This window comes from Suncus etruscus, chromosome 9, assembly GCF_024139225.1.
Source record: "Suncus etruscus isolate mSunEtr1 chromosome 9, mSunEtr1.pri.cur, whole genome shotgun sequence".
NCBI classification, from domain to species: domain Eukaryota; kingdom Metazoa; phylum Chordata; class Mammalia; order Eulipotyphla; family Soricidae; genus Suncus; species Suncus etruscus.
Window position 1 is genome coordinate 31,024,002 of NC_064856.1, and position 22,478 is coordinate 31,046,479.

Sequence of the window (22,478 nt, forward strand, 5' to 3'; positions counted from 1 at the left end):
TCACACAGTTTGCTTTTCATTGGATGAGTGCAGAAGCACCTGATACATACGTAAAAGCAAAAACAGTTCGGTGCCCGTGGTTTTGTTTTTGTTTTAACACGTTTTATTCAAGAATTGTGATTTAGTTAGTAATAGTTGAGTTTTAGATAGTTAATGTTCTTGCACCAATCCCACCACTAGTGTCAACTTCCACTATCAGTGTCCCCAAGTTTCCTCCCATTATAAGTTTTTAAAGAATCCAGGGATCTTGAGAACAGTCCAGCTGCTCTAGTCAACACCCCACTTCATTTCCAGCTCATCACGAGTCATCACATCATAGGTGCTCTGGCACTAATAAGTTATAAAGCTGGAGATGGGCTCCTTCCCATCTCCTACAGACTCTCCACCACCAATAAAGCAAGAAAATTTTAACCTCCTCCAGTCCCAGTACTTAGAAAACAAAAACCCTCCCGGGGAAAAATGGGCTTCTCACCTGTGAACCCACTCGGGGTGCTGCCAGCACAAACCTCACTCCCTCTGCCCCACACCCTTCCCCAAATCCATTCACCTCGGTTCCTGTCGGAGGCCAAATACCTTCCCAACATCAAATCTGATTTGGCCTCTGCTTTCCCCGACCTCTTTTCACCCCCACACTCACACAGCTGCCCAGAAACAAGGCAAAACTGGACCTGCCACAGACGAAGGAAGGAGGGGAGACAGGTAGAATGTGGGCTCTGGGAGAGAGCCTCAGGGAGCGGGGAGGGGAGTGGGTTAGTGAGAGAATTCAGCCAGTTAGCCTGGACCGGCCAGTCACTCTGGGAAACGAAAATGACCCTACAGCTCTGGTAGGTGATGAAATACAGCAAATTGCTTAGAAAAGAAAAAGGGGGGAAGAACGACTTTAGAGATTAGGGATAAATAAATAAGGATGAGAGGCCGGAGAAATAGCACAGAGGTAGGGCGGTTGCCTTGCAAGCGGCCTACCCAGGACAGACGGTGGTTCGAATCCCGGCATCCCATATGGTCCCCTGAGCCTGCCAGGGGCAATTTCTGAGCACAGAGCCAGGAGTAACACGAGCGCCGCTGGGTGTGACCCAAAAACCAATAATAATAATAATAATAATAATAAATATTATTTTATTTTTATTTATTTTGGTTTTTGGGTCACACCCGGCAGCACTCAAGGATTACTCCTGGCTCAGAAATCGCTCCTGGCAGGCTCAGGGGACCACATGGAATGCCGGGATTCGAACCAGTGACCTTCTGCATGAAAGGCAAACGCCTTACCTCCATGCTATCATCTCTCCGGCTATATTTATTTTTATTATATTATTTATTATTATATTTATTTATATTTATATATTTATAAGGATGAAAGACATCCCACGAGAAATCCTAGGAAAGGGCACACCTGCAAGAATCTCCCTAACTTCTCTCCCCCAAAGGGCGCCCACTCGACCTCGTCTTTAAAAACGAAACAGTCCTGAAGTTCTTCCCGAAAGCCAAACAAACAAAAAAAGCAAAAACTTGCAGAGGCGGGAAAACTTAAAAAATTTGCAGAGTTGCAGCCTGACGCCTAACAGCCGGAGTGGCCGGGTATCGTTACAGAGTGGCAGCTGGGAAGAAGAAGGCTGCGGGAACCCGGCCGTCCCAAGGATGCTCGCATCCCCATAAGTAGCGCGGAACGAACCCGGAGCCAGCAACTGCGGCTGCTAACCCGCAATCCTGGACTCGGGCCGCGTCCGCGCGTGCGCAAAAGGCTCCTAGCGCCAAGTCTCCTCCAGGTGTGAGCTCGCGCGAGGCGCTTCCGGCCGGCGCCTCCTGGGCGGAAACCCCCCGGCGCTTGCGCATGCGCCCTTTAGCGCTCCTGCTGGGTCCCGCGACCAGCCCGAACCGACCCAACTCAGGTGATCCCGCCCTCCCTCCCGAACTCGGCCAATCGCGTGCGTGTGGGCGGAGCCTCGTCGAAGCCGGCCCGCCCACGCGCAGAGCGATTCGCGTTCCTATTGGTTGGCGCCGCGGGCGCAGGTGCGCGCTTCCTATTGGGTGTGGGCGGAGCGCGAGCTTCCGCGGCGGCGGCCGAGGCTGCAGGTGAGCGCGTGTCCGCGCTCGCTCGGCCGGATCGGGTGCGCGCGCGCGCGCGGGCCGGCGGCTGGGGATCTGGGCCGTGGCGCCCGTCGGTCCGCGCTGCTCCGCCCCGTCCTCCTCCTCCTCCGCCGCCGCCGCCGCCTCCGAGACCTGGAGGGAGGGAGCGTCCCCGCCCGCCGCGCTTCCAGTCGGACCGTCGGGCCCCTGCCGAGCGCAGCTGTGCGTGTGCGCGGCCGCCCCGCTGCAGGTGCCTGGGAGGAGGCGCGGGCCGAACCCGCCGAGCGTGCACCGGCTCCCCGCGCTCCCCAGGGCCGGCCTCAGCATGAACCGCGGCCACCGGCACGGGGCGGGCAGCGGCTGCCTGGGCACCATGGAGGTGAAGAGCAAGGTAGGTGCGCGGGGCCCGGGCTGGTGGAAACGGGCAGGCCTCAGGGGCCGGGCAGGCCTTTTGGGGTGGGCGGGGGGCGCCCCGGCAGCTTGTACCCCTGGGTTCTGGGGGCGCTGGGCGCGGGAGATGGACCCCATGTTCGAGCCCAGTGGTCGGAGCACCGACTCTCATTCCTGTGCTCATTCCCGTGCAGGAATGGGAAGGGCGGGAGGGAGGCGTGCTGGCTCTCCTCGGTGTGGCCCCGAAGATCGGGAGGGGGTGAAAGTGGGGGTCACTGGCTCGCTGAGTCCAGGGGATCTTGGACACCCGTTGCCGCCGCTCCCCAAACAATCGCTCCTTTCTGCGGTCGCTCCTTTCCCCCCCGATTGCCTTCGGGGAGGGACGGGAATCCTGTGAACTCCGAGCGCTCTGCTGGCTCTGCTTCCTGGCCGAGCTCTGGAATGCATTTAATCTGAGAAATGAGCAGGATCGCTTTACCTTGGAGGAGCACTTTGCAGTTCCCAGGCTGGGTACTGGGCTGCTCTTTTCATTCCATCGTTTGTACCTTGCCACCTCAAGTGTTTTTTTTACTCTTGATCAATGGCACGGGAGGCTGTTTGCTTGATAATTGCGGGGCCGTATGTGTGTGTGGGGGGGAAGCCTGGAAGGTTGAGGCGTTCACTGGCCACCCGAATGGGCTAGAATAAGGTCGGGAGGGTCGCGATTGAATGTGGGGACGTTTTCCAAAGCGGTTTGGGAGTCGGAATTTTCAGTAAATATTTCTTGAACTGAAAAGTCAGGAGTTCGGATAATTTGGTCTGTTTCTCCAAAACCAGCTCCCAAAAGGGCCATGATTTGGCCAAACTCTGCTACTGTGTCAAACCCTTGAGCTTTTTTTTTTTTTTTTTTTTTTTTTTTTTTAGATAGAATACTATTGGGCTTTATAGAATACAAAAGGAAGGACTCTAACTGGATTTGAAAAGCAGTTAAAATACTTCCGTAGACCAAAACAAAAGGAGGAGGAGAGAGGTTAAATCCTAATCAACTCCAAAGATAAGGACTATTGAATGTAAGACCACTTAGGAAGAATGGCTAGTAAAGGAGTGAGTTTGAGTCCTGAAAGCTCTCTGAATCCTGGGCGTCGAATGGTTTCTATTATCTAAGTTTATAAGCAAAGTTCTGTCCCTCAGCCCTCAGTGAGATCATGGCAAGAGTTCTGTACATTCATTTTAAACATTACTTGAAATTTTGTTAGTTGCTGCTCAACTCCTGTTGCGATGGGCAATCGTTTCGGAAATAGTTCCCTTTAATAAGAATCCCAATGTAATTGTAGCAATTTAAAGAATAATGCTGTGCCCCAGTCCTGCCCCAAATCTCCCCAGCTAATTGAAGTGACATGTTTAAACTAAGGGTGTAGATGAGAAGAGGGAGAAAAGGCTGCTTGCAAGTAACTGCAGGAATGAGGAGTCTGTGGCTAGTGGTTGAACCTTCTCACCGCTTTTTCTATTCTCAATCTAGTTTGGGTTTGTGGGAGTTGAGGTTAAGAAAAGAAAAGCACTTGGGATGTTACGTAATCATGAAAGTTCAATTTGTGGTCCTCATCTTTGGAGCAGGTCTTAAATTTTTTATCATAGGAAAAAGGGAGGGATTCTCAGTGCAAGGCTAAATACAATCAGATCTTAGTAGTTTTGTTTCTCTCTGGAACGAGCAACTACACTTAAGGACTGGAATTTCAGGCTCCCTGTCCTACCCTTCTGTCAACTGATCTGCCATCAGTCCCAGACTCAGGTGTGAGCTGTATGCTATATATTTGACTGCCCATACCACATATAAAGTGAACACTGCCTGTCAGAGTCCTGGTGTTTGAGAGGCTGCAAAGAACCCATAGGGGGTTTGGAGTATACAAGATAAGGTGTTTTCCTTCCACGAAGCCAACCTGGGTTCAACCTCCAACATCCCATATGATCTCCCAAGACTACCAAGTACTCCCAAGGAGTACTATCTGAGCACTGAGCCAGAGTAACCCCTGAGCACCACCAGGTATGGCCTAAAGGCCAAAAAGCAAAACAAAACAAAGAATCCAGTAGGTACATTATAAGTTCTGCTCCACTGTGACAGCCAGGACTCCTGTTTTAAATTTATTATTATTATTATTATTATTATTATTATTAATTACTATTATTATTTGGTTTGGGGGCTACACTCTATTGCTCAGAAATTATTCCTGGAAGGCTCCGGGACCATATGGGGATGCCAGGGATAGAACCTATTGTATCAAAGCCATAACCTCTGTGCTGTAGCTCTGGCCTCAGTTTTAAATGTGTATTATGGACACATTTACTTTTAAGAGATTAAATTTGATATCTTAACCTTTTAATACAGGTTCTGAACAGATTTTGGTAACAGTGTTTCTTTTCACTGCTACACTGTTATCTGTACCTTATTTGTTTTGTTTTGTTTTGTTTTACCAAACTGATCTCTAAGCAGTAACCACAACAAGATGCCTTCTGCATAGAGAACCATAGTGTCAACTTGATTATCTTCGTTCTAGAAAAGGAAAAATGGTGCACCTAATCAAGACTGGGTCATGCAAATGTAGCTCGTTCAGTTGTGATACCAGTCTGCCATGTGACTTTTCTCTGGTAACTGATTATCTTTTGGTTTCTTCAGAGTAGGGAAAGTTCTTAATCAATAATCAAGGTGGCATGTCCTTTAATAACCTTGGCTGTACATTTCCTAATTACTTTTCATAAGCAAACCGAATATTAAAATGAGTTTGCATTTGTCGTATGTATCAACAGAGACTGGGAGAAGGGTGTCCAGAGCCTTTTGGGTGCCCACTTGTGCTTGACCAAACTTACAACAGTTTCCACAAAGAGGATAGCTGTTAATCGGGCCTAAGTTTTCTTCATCTTCATCTCTTCATGTAGTTAAAAAGTTCTCTTAATCCTATTGTTTTTGCTGCAAACGGCATAACAATTTCTCTTTTTCTCTGCTAACATTTGCAAAGGGCACATCTGTGAGGCCATACAAGTTCCCATTGTTTTTAGCATAGCATTTAAAGCAAGAGGAAAAAAATGTTGAACAAAGAATTTCAAAGCCTATTTAGTCTTCCTATTTAGGTCCAGTTATTAGAAGGTGCTCCCATGCAAAAAGAGAGAGATGACAGACCTGGACTGAATGAGAACTTTATGTGTTGTGACTCAGAATCAAGAATATGGAGAAAAATAAAAAAAGAATATATGGAGGAGATGGACCCAGAGAGATAGCACAGCAGGAGGGCATTTGCCTTGCACACAGGCAACCCAGGACTGACTTGGGTTTGATTCCTGGCATCCCATATGGTCGGTCCCCTTAGCGATTTCTGAGCGCAGAATCAGGAGTAAGCCCTGAGCACCACTGGGTATAACCCCCCCTCAAAGAATATGGAAGAGAAACTATGACTTTTGATAACATCATCAGGTTCACTGATATGAAGGGCGTTGCCCACTTTTATTTACTTTGAAACTTGAAGGTGTGACTAAACTTTCAGAACACTTTAGATGTGACTCACCTTATTTTCTCGATGTTAGTATTTATAGTTCAGGAATGTTTTGGAAACTTAATTTATCAGTAGTGGTTTTGGTGCATATTTAGTGCCTTTTAGTACCTTCTAGTGCATTAGTAGGTGACTTCAGTGTATTTTAAGTCAAATGTTAAGTCTTGAATTTTTGAGATGTAGCAGAAGTGGTGCATTTGGTTTTTTGTTTTTTGTTTTTTTGTGGTTTTTGGGTTACACCCCGTAGTGCTCAGGGATTATTCCTTGCTCCTGGCAGGCACGGGGGACCATATGGGATGCCGGGATTCGAACCGATGATCTCCTGCATGAAAGGCAAATGCCTTACCTCCATGCTATCTCTCCGGCCCCAGAAGTGGTGCATTTGGATGGCTGCAGATGCAGGAGTTGCTTTGACAGGGTTGTGTGGGGTGTTTAAACCTGACCATACATTCCAAGTTCTTTTTCTTTTCTGTTTTGTGGAGGTAGAGTTGAACCCAGGCTTCACACCAGTAAGGCAAATGATGCAACATCCCCAACCCCTCAAAATTTTTTATCTTTTTTAAAAAATTTAAGGGTGTCTCAGCAGTGCTCAGGAATTACTCCTGGCTCTGTACTCAGGACTTCTGAGTACACAACCTTAAGATTCTGGTGGGATGGGCAGGAGAGATAGCACATTTGCCTTGCATGCAGAAGGAGGGTGGTTTGAATCCCAGCATCCCATAAGGTCCCCCGAGCCTGCCAGGAGCGATTTCTGTGCATAGAGCCAGGAATAATCCCTGAGCACTGCTGGGTGTGACCCAAAAAACCAACAAAACAAAAAAATTCTGGTGGGGTTGACTATGCAAGCAAAGCAAGCTCCTTCCCCACTTTTACTATTGCTCCAGCTCTTCATAGATTTGTCTTGATATTCACAGAGAAAGTTAGCTCAGTAGTCCAGCATTTTGTTTGTTTGTTTGTTTGTTTAGCCTTTGTTTTTTGGGTTTGGTTTTTGACCTTAGGATACTTCTGGCTCCCAGGTTAGGGATTGCTCCTGGGGGCTCCGAGAAACCCACATCAGATACATACAAGGCAAGTGCCCGACTCACAGTCTTTCCATCCCTAAAAAGTGATTTTTTTATTTAATTTAATTTTTATTTTAAATTTTATTTTATAGGAACCACACCCAGGGCTACTCCTAGAAGAACTTGGTCTCACCGCCTGGTATTACTGGGTCACTCCCAGTGCAGGGGGTGGCATTGCTATGCCCACGATGAAACACTGAACCTTGTACAAGTAGGGAGTGTGCTCTACCCCTTAAGTTACCTCCTCAGCTCTCTAAAATACTTTGGTTTTTTTGTTGTTTATTTTTTCGGTTTGAGGCCATACCCAGAGGTGCTGTGGTTTGTCTCCAAATGCTGCACTCAGGAATCACTTGTGGCAGTGCTGTGGGGGCAAGGGGGAATCTATGGTGTACCTGAGATTGAATCAACCACAAGCAAGGCAAGCATTCTTTCCTGCTGTATTATCAGTCTGGGCCCAAAAGTACTTTTTTTTTTTTTTTTTTTTAGGGGGGGTACCACAACAGGCAGTGCTCAGGGGTTGCTCCTGGCTCTACATTCAGGAATCACTCCTGAGGGCTCGGGGACCATATGGGATGCCGGGGACCAAACCTGGGTGTATGTGTGCAAGGCAAGTACCCTACCTGCTGTGCTATCACTTTAGCCTGTAAAATACATGTTTTTTAAAAAAGCATTGGAGCGAGGAATGCGATACAGGAATGTGGCTCAGTAGTAGTGTTTGCCTTGCTTGCATGAGACCCTGGACCAGATACATAGTGCTATGAACACAGAAAGAATAAAATCAGTGATCAATAAAGGCAATAGTGAGACATAACTAGGCCTTTAATCTGCTACCTGAATGAGCCACAAGAGTGTGACCACAGATCTGCCCCACTCCCAGGGGGGGGGTGGGAGGATGACCATGCCCACATTGATGGCAGTGCTCTGGGCAAGTCAGAGCTCTTGATTCTCCTGGGTCCGATGAGCCATTCCCTTGTGTTCTGAGAGCCACTTTTATGAGGCATGGTCCTAGAGGAGAGACACAGAGCCAGCTCCCTTGTGGGTGTGCCCCCAGGGTCTTGCTTCTGGAAGGTCAGTGATTTTCTTCAGCCTGTACCTTGGGCCTCCAGGGCCCGTCCCCGTGCTGTTGTGCAAACACTGTGTTAATTGGACACGCTCAGGCAGCACTGTTGGCTTCATAAAGCTAAAGCTGCTTTTTTCCCTGAGTATCATAATAAAGATGTTGTTTCTCCCTCCACACAGTTTGTTTCACAGCCCAGGGTTCCTCTTTTGTATAAGACCATTAGTATCCAGAAACTCGGACCTTCTTGTATTTGCTTCTTGGGGGTTTGGTGTCTCCTCTTCAGCGTGGTCCTGGCTCTGAATGTGTCCCTGTTCTTTTTGCCCCCTGGCTGTAGACTGTCATTCCTTTCTGATGGTGCCCGGAGTTGAGATGCTTTCTGCTACTGGTAGATGTGGAGGACTGCTGACAGGGAGGGTCTGGAATTTGAGCTGAGTCATGGCGCCGGACAATCCCCAGTGTGGGGGTGGCAAGGACCGGGAAGGACCGGACCGCCTGCAGAAGGCACCGGGTCCCTCACTCAGTTGCCCAGCCTGTTCACATGCCAGGGTTGAGCATCTGAAACTGACTGCAGAAAACAGACCCCGCCGTTAACTGTCTCTCTTGCTCATGTTTCCAGTTTGGCGCCGAGTTCCGTCGCTTTTCACTGGAGCGGTCCAAGCCTGGCAAATTTGAGGAGTTCTACGGCTTGTTGCAGCACGTGCACAAGATCCCCAACGTGGAGGTGCTGGTGGGCTACGCTGACATCCATGGCGATCTGCTGCCCATCAACAACGATGACAACTACCACAAGGCTGTTTCCACGGCCTGCCCGCTGCTGAGGATCTTCATCCAGAAAAAGGGTAAATGCCGCTGTTGGTGTAGACCACGCAGGACAGCCTCATCTGCAGGAAACCCACTCTTGCCACAAACTTAGCGAACAGAAGTTTGGCTGGGGTGGTGGGAGAGATTGGACCACACCCAGCTGTGCGCAAGGCTTCCTCCTGGCTCTGCGCTCAAGATTCAGTCCTGGCAGTGCTTCAGGCACCATATCCAGTGCCAGGCACCCAACCAGGTTCTGCTACGAGCCAGGCAAACACCTCACCCTCATCCTATCTCTCCAGCCCTTAGATTACTGTTTGGGGGGTGGGGTTGGTTTTTTTTTGGCCACACCCAGTGATGCTCAGGAGTTACTCTGGCTATATACTTAGAAATTGCTTCTGGCTTGGGGGACCAAATGGGATGCCGGGGATCGAACCGAGGTCTGTTCTGGATCAGCCACATGCAAGGCAAACGCCCTACTACTGTGCTATTGCTTCGGCCCCAGATCAGTTTTAAATTGAAATTATGCATTTGTCATTCTTTGAATGGCATTCTTGATCAGGAAGATGTGGTAAGAAGCTGGGGATTCTGGAGTTCAGAACATTCCAGGCTTTGCGGGATGACCATGTGTAGGGTTGGCCTTAGTAACCATCTGAAGGTGCATTGTTTGCCCTTCCTGTGCACTGGCTTTCTGAGTGCCCCACCAGCAGTCCTGGGGCTCTGGACCTCTGTGTGAGTGCCACCCATGGGCTTTCTCCTTGTCGCTCTCTGCTTTCACTGACTTTGAAGCAAGCATTGGCTTGGCCCCATGTGGTTTCCTGGCAGGTTGCAGGCATGTCCTATAGAGATCTTTAGGATAGTCTCCACAGAAATAGTTAATTACCTGGAAAATTAATATAGCCCTGATTTTGAAGGAATGTAAACATTGATATTATTAGTTTTGCAAAAGAACACTGGTAAGAGGGGCCGGGCGGTGGCGCTAAAGGTAAGGTGCCTGCCTTGCCTGCGCTAGCCTTGGACGGACCACGGTTCGATCTCCCGGTGTCCCATATGGTCCCCCAAGCCAGGAGCAACTTCTGAGCGCATAGCCAGGAGTAACCCCTGAGCGTTACTGGGTGTGGCCCAAAAACCAAAAAAAAAAAAAAAAAACCACTGGTAAGAAAGCATTTCATGACAAAGCATTTTCCCATGTATTTTGGCCCCAGATGGGGCCCTGCAGTGTTGGGGATTACAAGGGCCTGGGGGCTGGGTATCTTGGTCTTTCAAGCCTGGAGACTCCCATACTTGTGTCCCTTTGTCTTTGATTTGGTTTTTGGGCCACACCCGGCTATGTTCAGGGGTTACTCCTGGCTGTCTGCTCAGAAATAGCTCCTGGCAGGCACAGGCGACCATATGGGACACCGGGATTCAAACCAACCACCTTTGGTCCTGGATCGGCTGCTTGCAACTGTGCTATCTCTCCCGGCCCTGTCTTTGATTTGTGAAGCTCAGAACTTTCTAGAGGAGGAGGAGTCCTTTGTCCTGGGGTCACTTAAGCTTTAACTGTGTTTGTAGCTGTGTTTGTAAGCCGGCCCTGAGCAGTTTGAGAATGCCTGGGGGATTCCTCTTAAAGGTGAAACTTTATTTCTGATCCGCTGATAAGACCTGGGCTTTGAAATTCCACAGATTGTCTATCTTCCCTCTCTGAGTTTGTAGGAACTAAAATCCAGCTACAAAGTAACCCCCAAGAGAGGCGGGTTTACAAAGCACTTCCCACAGCACAGCATAGAGTTTGCGAAGGCCCCTGAGATACACTTCATACAGGTGTTGGTAGCATTATGGGACAATTCAACTGTTCCAGGTAGGTGGATTTGTTTGGTTGGGGTGAGAATGGGAGAGCAGAACTAAGATCTGAGCGGACTGCTGCCCAGTGTATGTGGGTGGGAGAGGGGATTGGTGGTGGTGGTGGTGTCTGGAGGTCAGAGGTCAGAAAATTGGGTGCGGGGAATCCAGAGTCTCAGTTTGAAGCTGACAGTTGAGAGCCCATAGACAGAAGTATTTTATGGGTCTGTTCATGGAGAAAGTAGGTTTTATCTTGGGACAATTAAGTTCATCTGCTGGCAAGGATCAGCCCTGTCATGGTGGAGGTTGAAGCCTGAGATAGGAATCCAGAGGTCACTGAGATAGAGTGGAGGTCTGGTCTGCAGGCCAGAATGATGGAATCTTCAGGAGTGTCATGAGGGCTTACAGAGCCAGGAGCAGAGCTAGGAGCTTGGGGAGCTGCATGCAGAGTGAAGAGAGAGAGCAGAGAACAAAAACCTGAGCAAGAACTTGTCATTTGGGGAACCCTGAGATAGTACAGAAATTGGGCACAGGCTTTGAAGACACCTGCCTATGTTCCACTCCTGGCACCACCTGCCTCCCAGGTTTCTAGGTACCACCTCGGAGGCCCCTACAGGACTAGTGGGGTTGAACCCTGGTGGACTGAGAATTGCTGGGAATGTCCAAGGATACTTGAGCACTGCTGGGGTGACTCCCTCCCAAAACAAAGAGGTCATTTTGAGCAAATAATAGGCTTTCCTTGCTAGGCTTTATTTTCATGAAAAAGTGAGTTGTGGGCCAGGAATTTAGCACTTGAGTAGTATACTCTTTGCTTCATGCATGTGAGGCTCAGGGTTTAATCCCAGTACTGGAAAAGAAATTTTAATTGTTAGACTGTGTTTTCAGGTATAAAATAGCGTAACTATTTTAAATTGATGTCATCAGATAAGATCTTCGTTAGATTATAGGGATTGTATTATTTATTTCACCCCCATCCTGTGTGTTTTGTTTTTGGTGTTTTTATGTTTTGGCCTTGAAAACACACCCCAGAGCTTACTCTTCGCTCTATACTCTGGAATCACTCCTGGTGGTGCTTGGGAAACCATATGGGACGCCAAGGATTGAATTTGGGCCCACTGCATGTAGGGCAAGCACCTTGCTTCTATACTGTCTCTTCAGCCCCTTGTTGATGTATTTATTTGGTTTTTGAGTCACATCCAGCAGCACACAGGGGTTACTCCTGGTTCTGCGCTCAGAAATCTCTCCTGGCAGGAGACCATATGGGACGCTGGGAATTGAACCCCACTGTCTGTCCTGGGTTGGCCGTTGTGCTATCGTTCTGGCCCCCCTTTGTTTGTTTTAGTTTTTTTGGCTTTTTGGGCCATGCCCAGCAGTGCTCAGGGGTTACTCCTGACTCCACTCAGAAATAGCTCCTGGCAGGCTTGGGGGCCATATTTGATGCTGGATAGAACCTGGTTCTGTCCCGGGTCTGCCATGTGCAAGGCAAACACCCTGCTGCTGTGCTATTGCTCCAGCCCCCCTTTTGTTATTATTTGACTGAGATTGTTACAGTAGGATTGATTATGAAACAGGATCTTGACATCTATTGTTTGAGGATCAAAGTCTCCCCAATTCACAGTATATACACAGCCCTTTTAGCTAACTCAGCATCCCAATCCTAACATCTTTTTTCTTTGGGATGTGAAGGTGATGGTGGAGGTGTCTAGGCAACACCTAGTAGTACTCAGACTGTTCCAGAGTGACCCCTGGTGTTGCTGGGGGCCATATGTCATAGTATTTGCAAGTATTTGCAAAGCATGTATCATGACCCTTGTACCATCCTATACCTTCAGTTCTGCTGAAAGCGCTTAGCTTTTAGTGTTTCCTTCTTAAATATGCTTATATGGTAACAGAAGTTTTATCTTAGAGGTTAACATCTAGCACACACTACTGGTGTGGCCCAATCTCTCCCCTCCCCCAAAAGAAAAAGAATAAGAGATAGCCAGAGCCATGTTTTTTGTTGTGTTTGGTTTTTTTTGTTTTTGTTTTTGGGTATGGGGAGTCACACCAGGCAGTGCTCAGCATGGGGGAACCATATGGGATGCTAGGATTCGAACCACCGTCCTTCTGCGTGCAAGACAAACACCCTACCTTTATGCTATCTCTCTGGCCCCTGTTTTGTTTTGTTTTGTTCTGTTTTTTTTTTTTACCAAGGGAATTAAAAAAATTATTTTCAAAGCATTTAGAAAAGTATTTTTTTTTTTTGGTTTTTTTTTTTTTTTGGGCCACACCCGGTGACGCTCAGGGGTTACTCCTGGCTATGCGCTCAGAAGTCGCTCCTGGCTTGGGGGACCATATGGGACGCCGGGGGATCGAACCGCGGTCCGTCTCCTAGGCTAGAGCAGGTAAGGCAGGCACCTTACCTCGAGCGCCACCGCCCGGCCCCAGAAAAGTATTTTTTAAACTATGCAAACTTTAAAAATCTGATACATTCTCCTAACGGAAAGCTGCTTTGAAGTGGAAGCTCACGGTTGAACCTGCAGAACTCCTTGATGGCCTAAATCTTGAGACATTTTGTGTTTTATAATAATTTATTGCCAGAAGGGAAACCCCATACATTAGTTCTAGAGTTGTTATTTCAGAAACAAGAATGAAACCCCCAGGCTAGGTGATCTCCTTTATTTCGAGGAGGGAGGATAAGTACAGAGAGCTTCTTCTGTGGTAGTTGGTGTCCTGACAGTGAGCTGTGTCCCAGCTCACTTGGTTTGTGTCTGCAATTGATGTGACACCAGGCAAATGTGGGGATGGTTGGTCAGGGACTGCTCCAGTCACTGTACTCAGAGCTCACTCCTGCAAGATCACACCAGGGCTGTGACTGCACAGGAGCAGCAACAGCCCAGCCCTGTTCTCTCTGGCTCTGTGTATGTTGTTGTTTTTGTTGTTGTTGTTTTCAGTTTTAGGACCACACCTGGAGGCCCTCAGGGATTATTCATGCTCAGAAATGACTCCTGGCATGATCAGGAGATGCCAGGAATCCAACCTGAGTTGGCCAGTGCAAGGCCCCGTGTTGTTGTTTATATATAGAAAGGTTTATTAGAATGTAAAAGAGAAAGAAACTCCCTAGCTGGGGAAGAACTTAGTATAGGCCTAAGTTCATGTTTGTTTTGTTTTTTGGGGCCACTCCCCCACCTACCCACTCCTACAGGGATTACTTGTGGCTCTGAGCTAAGAATCACTCCAGCTCAGGAGACCATATGGGGTGGGAGTTAAACCTGGGTCAGTGGCATGCAGCAAGAGCCCTCCCCTGCTGTGCCATCTCTCAGACCCCACAGGGGTGTACGTTTTAACAGTAAATTTTAAAAAATAATAAAATAAAGTATGGTCACCCCAGGCTACCTGCAATTAAAAATGAAGATAAAAAGAAATCAAAGATTAACACCTAACAGTTTGGTCCCTGGTGCTCATGACAAATGTCACCTTTGTCTTTGTGGGGGCCACACCTAGCCATGCTCAGGTTACTTCTGCCTTTGTGCTCAGGAATTATTCCTGGCGGAGCTCAGGGCATCCTAAGGGTTGCTGGGGATTCAACCTAGGTCAGTTACAGGCAAGGCAAGCACCCTGTCCCTTCTGGTATTGCTCCAGGCCAACCTTTTGTCTTTTTTTAGTCACAGACATATTGAAATGACTGCAGTAATTTTTCAGTTACGTGTACACACACACGTATGTAAACACACACACACACACACACACACACACACGCAAAACTACAGGAGCCTTGGGGTTCCCTTGTCCACTGCAACCTGTCTCTTCCTGGTGCCCAGAATTTCCTTCTCTCTTTCCCCAACCTTTCACCTTTGGGACCTCTGCACTTGTCCCAGCAATTCTGGGATTCCCTGTGTTGCCCTTGCCCAGATGGGTCTCTCTGCTTCTGCCAGGGTCTAAGAGGCCTCTTTCTCAGCGAGTCTCCCTGAACTGCCTGACTTTCCCCGGCCAGGCTCCCAACTACAGGCGCCTGCTGGGGCCCTTACCACTCCAGGCTTCTTTGTGAACACCACTATGTGTTAATGCGTCTTTAGCGTTGCTAAAGAACCCTATAAGCCTGGCGGGCACCTCCTCTCTTTCAAGGCCCTCTTGGCCTTGCTGCTCCAGAGCTCAGAACTAACTGCCTTGAAGCTGACTGAACATTCCTGGATTGCTTCTTGAAGTAAGGGCAAGGTTTGTAGGCATTGCTTTGAGGTTTTAATCCTTTTAAAGTTGCCATTTCTGTTGCATGTAACCATTTTGAATTAGAAATAGAGTTAGCAATTGAAGGCGTGCTGGCTGCTTTTCTAAGAGAATGAATTTTCTTGGATGGGAGCCCTGCTCACTACTTTAGGTACTGCCTGTGACTGAGTTTGCAGTAGGGATTATGACCTCATATACAGATACATATATTAGAGTCAACTTCCTGGGAAAGGGCCATGGTCCCTGACGTAGAACAGTTTTAAAAATTCTTGCATTCAGCCCTGTTTCCTATTGAATTTCAAATGAGATGTAATCTTGAGCTTTCTATCCTGCACTATTACTATTTCCTTACTATACAAGGATACCTCTTCTGGGTTCTGATTCTCTTCCCTGATATTACCAATCCCGCTTTTTTTCTTTGGGTGTGGGGGTGGGGTGGAAGGTGGTGCACAGTTGTTACTCCTGGGTCTACACTCAGAAATTACTCCTGGTGGGCTCAGAGGACCATATGGGATGCTGGTGATTGAACCCTGGTCAGTGGCATGCAAGGCAGGTACCCTCTGCACTATGCTATCGCTTAGCCCCTCCACTTGGCTGTTATTTACTATGGGCTTTTTTTTTCCTTCGGTTTTTGGGCCACACCCAGTGGCACTCAGGTCCTGGCTTTGTGCTCAGAAATCGATCCTGGCAGGCTCAGGGGGCCATGTGGGATGCTGGGATTCGAACCACCATCCTTCTGCATGCAAGGCAAATGCCTTACCTCCATGCTATCTCACCGGCCCCTCCCCTCCATCTTTTCTGTCTTCACCTTTAAGGAGAAAGAAGCTTATGACTTCTTACTCATAAGTAAGGTAACAGTATGGCAGAGGTTATGTGAGACCCTGGGTTTCATTCCTGGCATCCGGAGTCTCCTCTGCACCTCCAAGTGTGGCCCTGGTGATCCCCAAACTCTTTACATGCCAAGCATTTGGCCACTAGGTCCTGGCAGTGGTCTTCTGACCCACACCACCATCATAAGGGGTGTGTGCTTGGCCCCCCAGCACCAGTGGGCATGGCCGCTATAAAGAAGAGTGTTAGGAATGTCAGGGAGTGTCTGGGCCCCTCAGTAAGCCTGTGTGTCCCTGGGGGAGTGATGGTCCAGTTTGACTGTCAGAGGCATGGCAGATAGACCCCGAGAGTCTGAAGTATGATGACTATCTGCTGAGGGATCTGGCTCTGCCTGTTGGAATGTTGGGTTGTTCTTCAAGTTGTTCTGCACCAAGTGTGCAAACTTTGCGTCTCACTCTGTGTTAAGTGCTTTTGACCGGCTCAGGTAGAAAGTCGGCTCACCTTCCCTGTGGACGTTCACCTTTACACTTTCAACTAACACCCCGCACATTGGCTTTCAGCCAAAATATTTCTCTTCCCCAGTGGCTGGAAACTGATTAGCTCAATGGGCGAACAAAGGTGCCTTTGTCCTGGGGCATATTGCTTTTGAGAATCGAGCTGCAAGCATTCAAACAGTCTGGATGTGATGCCAAATTATGCAGATTTGGGGGTTTTTCTTTCAAGTTTCCCATGAACGAGCCATGGAGACAACTGAATTCTGTTCCCAGCTTGTATGGTCTGGAACGCCCTTTTTATAAGTGTTGGGGAAACTTTCTGAATTGATTGCTTGAAGAGGGAAATAATTTTGAAATCACATCCCCCTGGAAGACGCTTCTTAATTAGTTTTCTTTTGAGGAGCTTGCTCTGGGGGTTGCTTGGGTGGGCCCCGGCGATGCTGGGCTCCTGCACGTAAAACCTGCACATTAGCCTCTTGAGACATCTCCTCAGCCTCAAGTATAAGATTCCTATTCTTCATATATTTGCCAAAAAGATTCCTGTGCCAGTAGATTTATTTCCAAAGGTCAGTCATACATCTTTTTCTACGCCCTCCGACTGACCGCTCCAGCCCTAGCCCCTCCAGTTATTTTTATTATTTTTGTTTTTTTCTCCTTTTGTTTATTTGGGTCACACCTGGAGGTGCTCAGGGGTGACTCCTGGCTCTGTGCTCAGAAGTCACTCCTGGCAGGCTCCGGGGAATCGAATTGGAGTCTGTTTGTGGTTGACCGCTGTGTTCCTGTGCTAAATCCCATTTCCTCGCCTATAGTCTCCCTCTGGTCAGAAATCTTGTTTGCCAGTTTGATTCTAGCGTCTCTGCCTTCAGGTGTCCCCACTTCTGCTTAGTTTACATCCCAGGTTGTTCTCCACCCACACACACACACCCCTTTGAAGGTTCAGTTCAACCCCAGATGGTTTGGAGCCCGTTAAGTGTTTTGTTGTGATTTAATTACATGCTGCATGAGGTGTCAGCACTTCGAAAAAAATAAAAAAACAAGACTGAGTCCTGGATGTAGCACCAAAGCACATACTTTGCATTCCGGAGGGAGCCCAACTTTGTTCCCTGAACTTCAGGGTTCAGCATCAGCCCCCAGCAGTGTTGAGAGCAGCCCCACCAGCGTGGAGTAGCCCCTAGTCCCCCCCTGGTGTGGCCTGAAAAAAGAAAAACCTGCCACATTGGATTTGGCCACATAAATTCCTCCAGTTTATGCGGGCAAAGTGCCAGGATTGAGGAGCAGTCGTGGGCAGGCCAGCTTAGGCTCTCTGGCCTCCCACTTCCCATTGTCCTTGTCAACCTAGAATATGCATAAAGAGCCTGGCACTCAGCCTCTGTCAGAAGGGGACAATGAACATTTACGAATCCCAGCACCTCCCACCCAATATCACCCCCCACACCCAAGAAAAAAAACAAAACCTGAAGGAGAGTTTTTGTGCAGAAAGACCCAAATTCTTAAGTATTGACCATACATTTGATGATATTTGCTTTCTGTGTGGATTATCTGCCTTATTTGACTTTATTATCAGCCCTACCCCAATGAGTATTTTGGGGGAGTTGTGGATTGTTGTTGTTTTGGGTTTTTTTTTTTTTTTTTTTTTTTTTTTTGGTTTTTGGGTCACACCTGGCAGTGCTCAGGGGTTATTCCTGGCTCCAGGCTCAGAAATTGCTCCTGGCAGGCACAGGGGACCATATGGGGCGCCAGGATTCGAACCGATGACCTCCTGCATGAAAGGCAAACGCCTTACCTCCATGCTATCTCTCCGGCCCCTGTTGTTTTGGTTTTTGTTTCTTGGGTCACACCTGCTGGTGCTCAAGGGTTACTCCTGCTCTATTCTCAGAAATCATGCCTGCTGGCTCAGGAGACTGTATAGGTTGGTCCAAGGTCAGCTGCATGCAAGGCAACAGCCCTATTGCTGTGCTATTACTCCAGCCCCCTAATGCCATGTTTGTTTGTTTTTTGTTTTTTTTTTGGGGGGGGGGTCACACCCAGCAGCACTCAGGGGTTATTCCTGGCTCTACGCTCAGAAATTGCTCCTGGCACTCTCAGGGGTCTATATGGAATGCCAGGATTCAAACCACTGTCCTTCTGCATGCAAGGCAAATGCTTTACCTCCATGCTATCTCGCCGGCCCCCTAATGCCATGTTTGAACTCATTGGCACTCTTGCTTGTACTTGGGCAGTCAGGTCCATGGTAGGAAGCTTGTCAGAAGAGGGCTGGGAGCAGGTAGGACAGAGAAGGCACCACTGTGACAGTAAAAGTTGGAAATGAGGGCCCGGAGAGATAGCACAGCGGTGTTTGCCTTGCAAGCAGCCGATCCAGGACCAAAGATGGTTGGTTCGAATCCCGGTGTCCCATATGGTCCCCCGTGCCTGCCAGGAGCTATTTCTGAGCAGACAGCCAGGAGTAACCCCTGAGCAACGCCGGGTGTGACCCCCCCAAAAAAAAAGTTGGAAATGATCACTTTGGACAAGAACTGGGTGCTGAAAGGAGGGAAAGTGATATGCAGGATATCCCTTCAGTAACAATATTGCAAAACATAATGCAATAAAGAAAGAAAAAAGGGCCAGAGAGATAGCATGGAGGTAGGGCATTTGTCTTGCATGCAGAATGACCGTGGTTCAAATCCCGGCATCACATATGGTCCCCTGAGCCTGCAGGGAGCGATTTCTGAGCGTAGAGCCAGGAGTAACCCCTGAGCACTGCCAGGTGTGACCCCCCCCCCCAAATTTTTTTTCGCTTTGGGGCTAGAGCAATAGTGCAGCGGTAAGGCATTTGCCTTGCACGTGGCTGACTCAGGACAGAACTGGGTTCGGTCTTCAGTGTCCTATATGGTCTCCCAAGCCAGGAGCGATTTCTGAGCGCAGAGCCAGAAGTAACCCCTGAGCATCACTGGGTGTGGTCCAAAAACCAAAAAAAAAAAACAACTTTTTTTTTTTTTTTTGCTTAAAAATGATGCTTAAGAATAAGAAAAAAGGTTTGTGCAACTTACCACCATATACTGTCATTTGTCACACTTCGTGCTGTTTTATGGTCCCTTTGCACAGCATTTGTGAGTTTTCCTTGTTCCTGTGAGAGGGCCCCCTAGTGTCTCTCTCCTGTTAATGCAGCTCCCTGCTGCTCCACACATGAACCTTTAGTTCTGAGATGAGGTGACATTATATCTATGTGGTGCTGGTGGACTTGATCAGAATTAGCTAGTGTTTAATTAGTTACTGGGCTTGCTGTACTTGTTTTTCTTTCTCTTAGGTTTATCTGGATAAAGAGGTGCTTTCTTTACAGTGTTTCTCCCATTTTATTCCCACAGAAGAAGCAGATTACAGTGCCTTCGGTACGGACACTCTGATCAAGAAGAAGAATGTTCTCACCAATGTCTTGCGTCCTGACAACCATAGGAAGAAGCCGCACATAGTCATCAGCATGCCCCAAGATTTCAGGCCCGTGTCTTCCATCATCGATGTGGACATTCTCCCCGAAACACACCGCAGGGTCCGGCTGTACAAGTACGGCACAGAGAAGCCCCTGGGCTTCTACATCCGGGATGGCTCCAGCGTGCGGGTTACGCCCCACGGCTTGGAGAAAGTTCCCGCGATCTTCATATCCCGACTCGTGCCAGGCGGCCTGGCCCAAAGCACAGGGCTCCTGGCAGTGAATGACGAAGTCTTGGAAGTAAACGGCATAGAAGTTTCCGGAAAGAGCCTGGACCAGGTGACCGACATGATGATCGCCAACAGCCGCAACCTCATCATCACGGTGAGACCCGCCAACCAGAGGAACAACGTGGTGCGCAACAGTCGGACTTCGGGCAGCTCCAGTCAGTCCACAGACAACAGCCTCCCCAGCTACCCGCAGCACGAGGAGCCAAGCTTTGGACCAGTGGATGACGACAGCGAGGACGAGGACATCATTATTGAGGAGGACGGGGTGCCCCAGCAGATTCCCAAGGCCGTGCCTCACACTGAGAGCCTGGAATCCTTAACCCAGATCGAGCTCAGCTTCGAGTCCAGCCAGAATGGTTTCATTCCTGGGACTCAGGGGAGCTTAGCTAAGTCTGTGGCAGGTGGCACAAGCGTGGAATCTGAAACACGCACCTCGGAACAGAAGCTCCTGGAAGAAGATGGCACCATCATAACACTCTGAGGCTGTGTCCCCAGGATTCCCACTGACAGGGCTGCCACGGAGGCAAGGTGCCCACTTGGCTCACAGCACACACTTATCTGTACACATACCTCTGCACCAGCCACCGGGAACGGGCGTGACAGCCTGGCATAGCGAGCTTGAACCCTGATTCCAAGGGGAGAATGGGAGTTGTGTGTGAACCTTGGGCAGGCCCAAGGGCCCTGCAGTCTGAAACAAAGGGGTCCTTGGCTAAGATGCTGTACTTTCTATGTCTGCTGGGGGTGAAACTGGACTCACTTTTTAGAACTGGCTTATGGCTTAGGTCTGCTCCTCTGTGCCGAGTCCACCCATATTTCCTTTGACTCTTTTTGGGGGGAAGGGGCACACCCGGCAATGCTCAGGGGTTATTTCTGGCTCTGCACTCAGGAATCACTCCTGGCAGTGCTTGGGGGAACCATCTGGGATGCCAGGGATCAAACCTTGGTTGACCACATGCAAGACAAGCGCCCTCCCACCTCTACTTTTACTCTGGCCCCATGTTTCTGTGGTTCAAATGTGAAGAAGTCTGATTCTTTGTCAGTACCTAGGGAGACAGAGCTTTTTTTTTTTTTTTTTTTTTTTTTTAAGTTTTCCCAGTATTTTATTTTCCACTTTTTAATGTTGTTCTTCTCTTACTAATTGATATACATAATTTTTGCAAAGGCTTTTATTCCCCCCCTTTTTATTTTTGCTAATTTCTAAGAAACTAAATAGTTGATTGTCTTGTTTGGAGGAGCTGCCTCTTGTGTTACAAGCATTGAATCTAGGTTCCTAAATTATGAAGCTAGAGCAGTTAAATTCATGTTCATCCTCTTGCTGTCTTTCTGTTTGTATTTTGGGGCCACACCCCAGCGGTGCTCAGGGCTCTTACTTCTGGCTCTGCACTCAGGAATCACTCCTGGTTGGCTCTGGGGACCATATGGGATGCCAGGAATTGAATCCAGGTTGGCCACATGCGAGGCAAAGGCCCTACCCACTGTACTATACCTCCGGCTCCCATCTTGCTGTCATTTTTACAAGCTCATTCCATATGACTATAACTTACGTTGTCACTCTGGTAATGTAGGGGGACTCTTTTCACCTCTTTTTGTCCTCTTTCTCGAACTCACTGGACATCATTCCTTTTAGTGAGTGAATGTGTGTGTGCACAAGCATGTGTGAGTATGTGTTTTGTTGTTGTGCTTTAATACTCTTTAATGTGTTTGAATAGTGTGAATCATTTTTGGGTAAAAGATGCCCTAAATTAAAAGAGTTGGGGAGCTTTTTTTTTTTTTTTTTTTTAAACACAGGATAAACTTGTGCACTTTTTATGTGAAAATATTGGGTTTTCCTTAATGGAATTTGGGGAGGATGTTGCCTACCCCTTGTGACAAATATGTAGCATTCACCCTTTACCGGTAGAGTGTATCTCTCTTAAGTTTTCTGGGACTATTTATTTCTCTTCCAGTGCATCCACTTCTATCAAGTGAGACGAGTAAGGCTGCTAATTCCTTCCTTGCCTGGTTTCGTTGGACCATGTATGTGCCCCAGCACTGGAATGTGCTTGTATATAGGGTGTTGAAGCACCTCCCTCTGTTTCCTGTGACTTCTGGGTATCCCTCAGTTATTTATTAATGTTATGGTGGGGCTAGGGTAGGTATCTTTATAACAGTTGTGTGCTGTTGAGACCATGAAGAATCAAATGACTCCGTTTTGAAGGATAGATACTCTAAGCTAAAAATAAACATGAAGAAGTGAAGTCTTGATTAAATGAAGCTCACTTGACTCAAAATACTGAGATGTATTTTGTTCCTATTACCACTAAACATTTTCACTAAACTATTAACTGCACAACAATTATGTACTTTGTGTTGAATTCACTGAAGTTCTTTATTTATCAACCACTTTCTTTCAATAGCATTCCAAAGCTTTACATTCTGTGAGTGGTAGAAATTTGACTCTCGGATGACAAACTAATATTGCTGTGTAGAAAGTTAACTTTCCTTAATGGGTGGTGCAGGGGTTCAACATTTTAAGTAAAAATACTTTCACATACTACCTCTTTCT

General features: G+C 48.0%; 1 protein-coding gene across 1 annotated transcript; it reads left to right on the top strand.

The window, feature by feature from the left end:
* Nucleotides 1-2,377: 2,377 nt before the first annotated feature.
* PARD6B (par-6 family cell polarity regulator beta) lies at nt 2,378-20,689 on the top strand. The gene is made up of 3 exons (XM_049781347.1): nt 2,378-2,455; nt 8,710-8,932; nt 19,582-20,689. The coding sequence occupies exons 1-3, from the start codon at nt 2,390-2,392 to the stop codon at nt 20,412-20,414; spliced, it is 1,122 nt and encodes a 373-aa protein (XP_049637304.1). The 5' UTR covers nt 2,378-2,389; the 3' UTR covers nt 20,415-20,689.
* The last annotated feature ends 1,789 nt before the right edge of the window (nt 20,690-22,478 follow it).

Coding starts and splice junctions, on each gene's coding strand:
- PARD6B (XM_049781347.1), top strand. CDS start 2,390: ATGAACCGCGGCCACCGGCACGGGGCGGGCAGCGGCTGCCTGGGCACC. Junction 2,456..8,709: donor CCATGGAGGTGAAGAGCAAG/GTAGGTGCGCGG, acceptor TCATGTTTCCAG/TTTGGCGCCGAGTTCCGTCG. Junction 8,933..19,581: donor GATCTTCATCCAGAAAAAGG/GTAAATGCCGCT, acceptor TTATTCCCACAG/AAGAAGCAGATTACAGTGCC.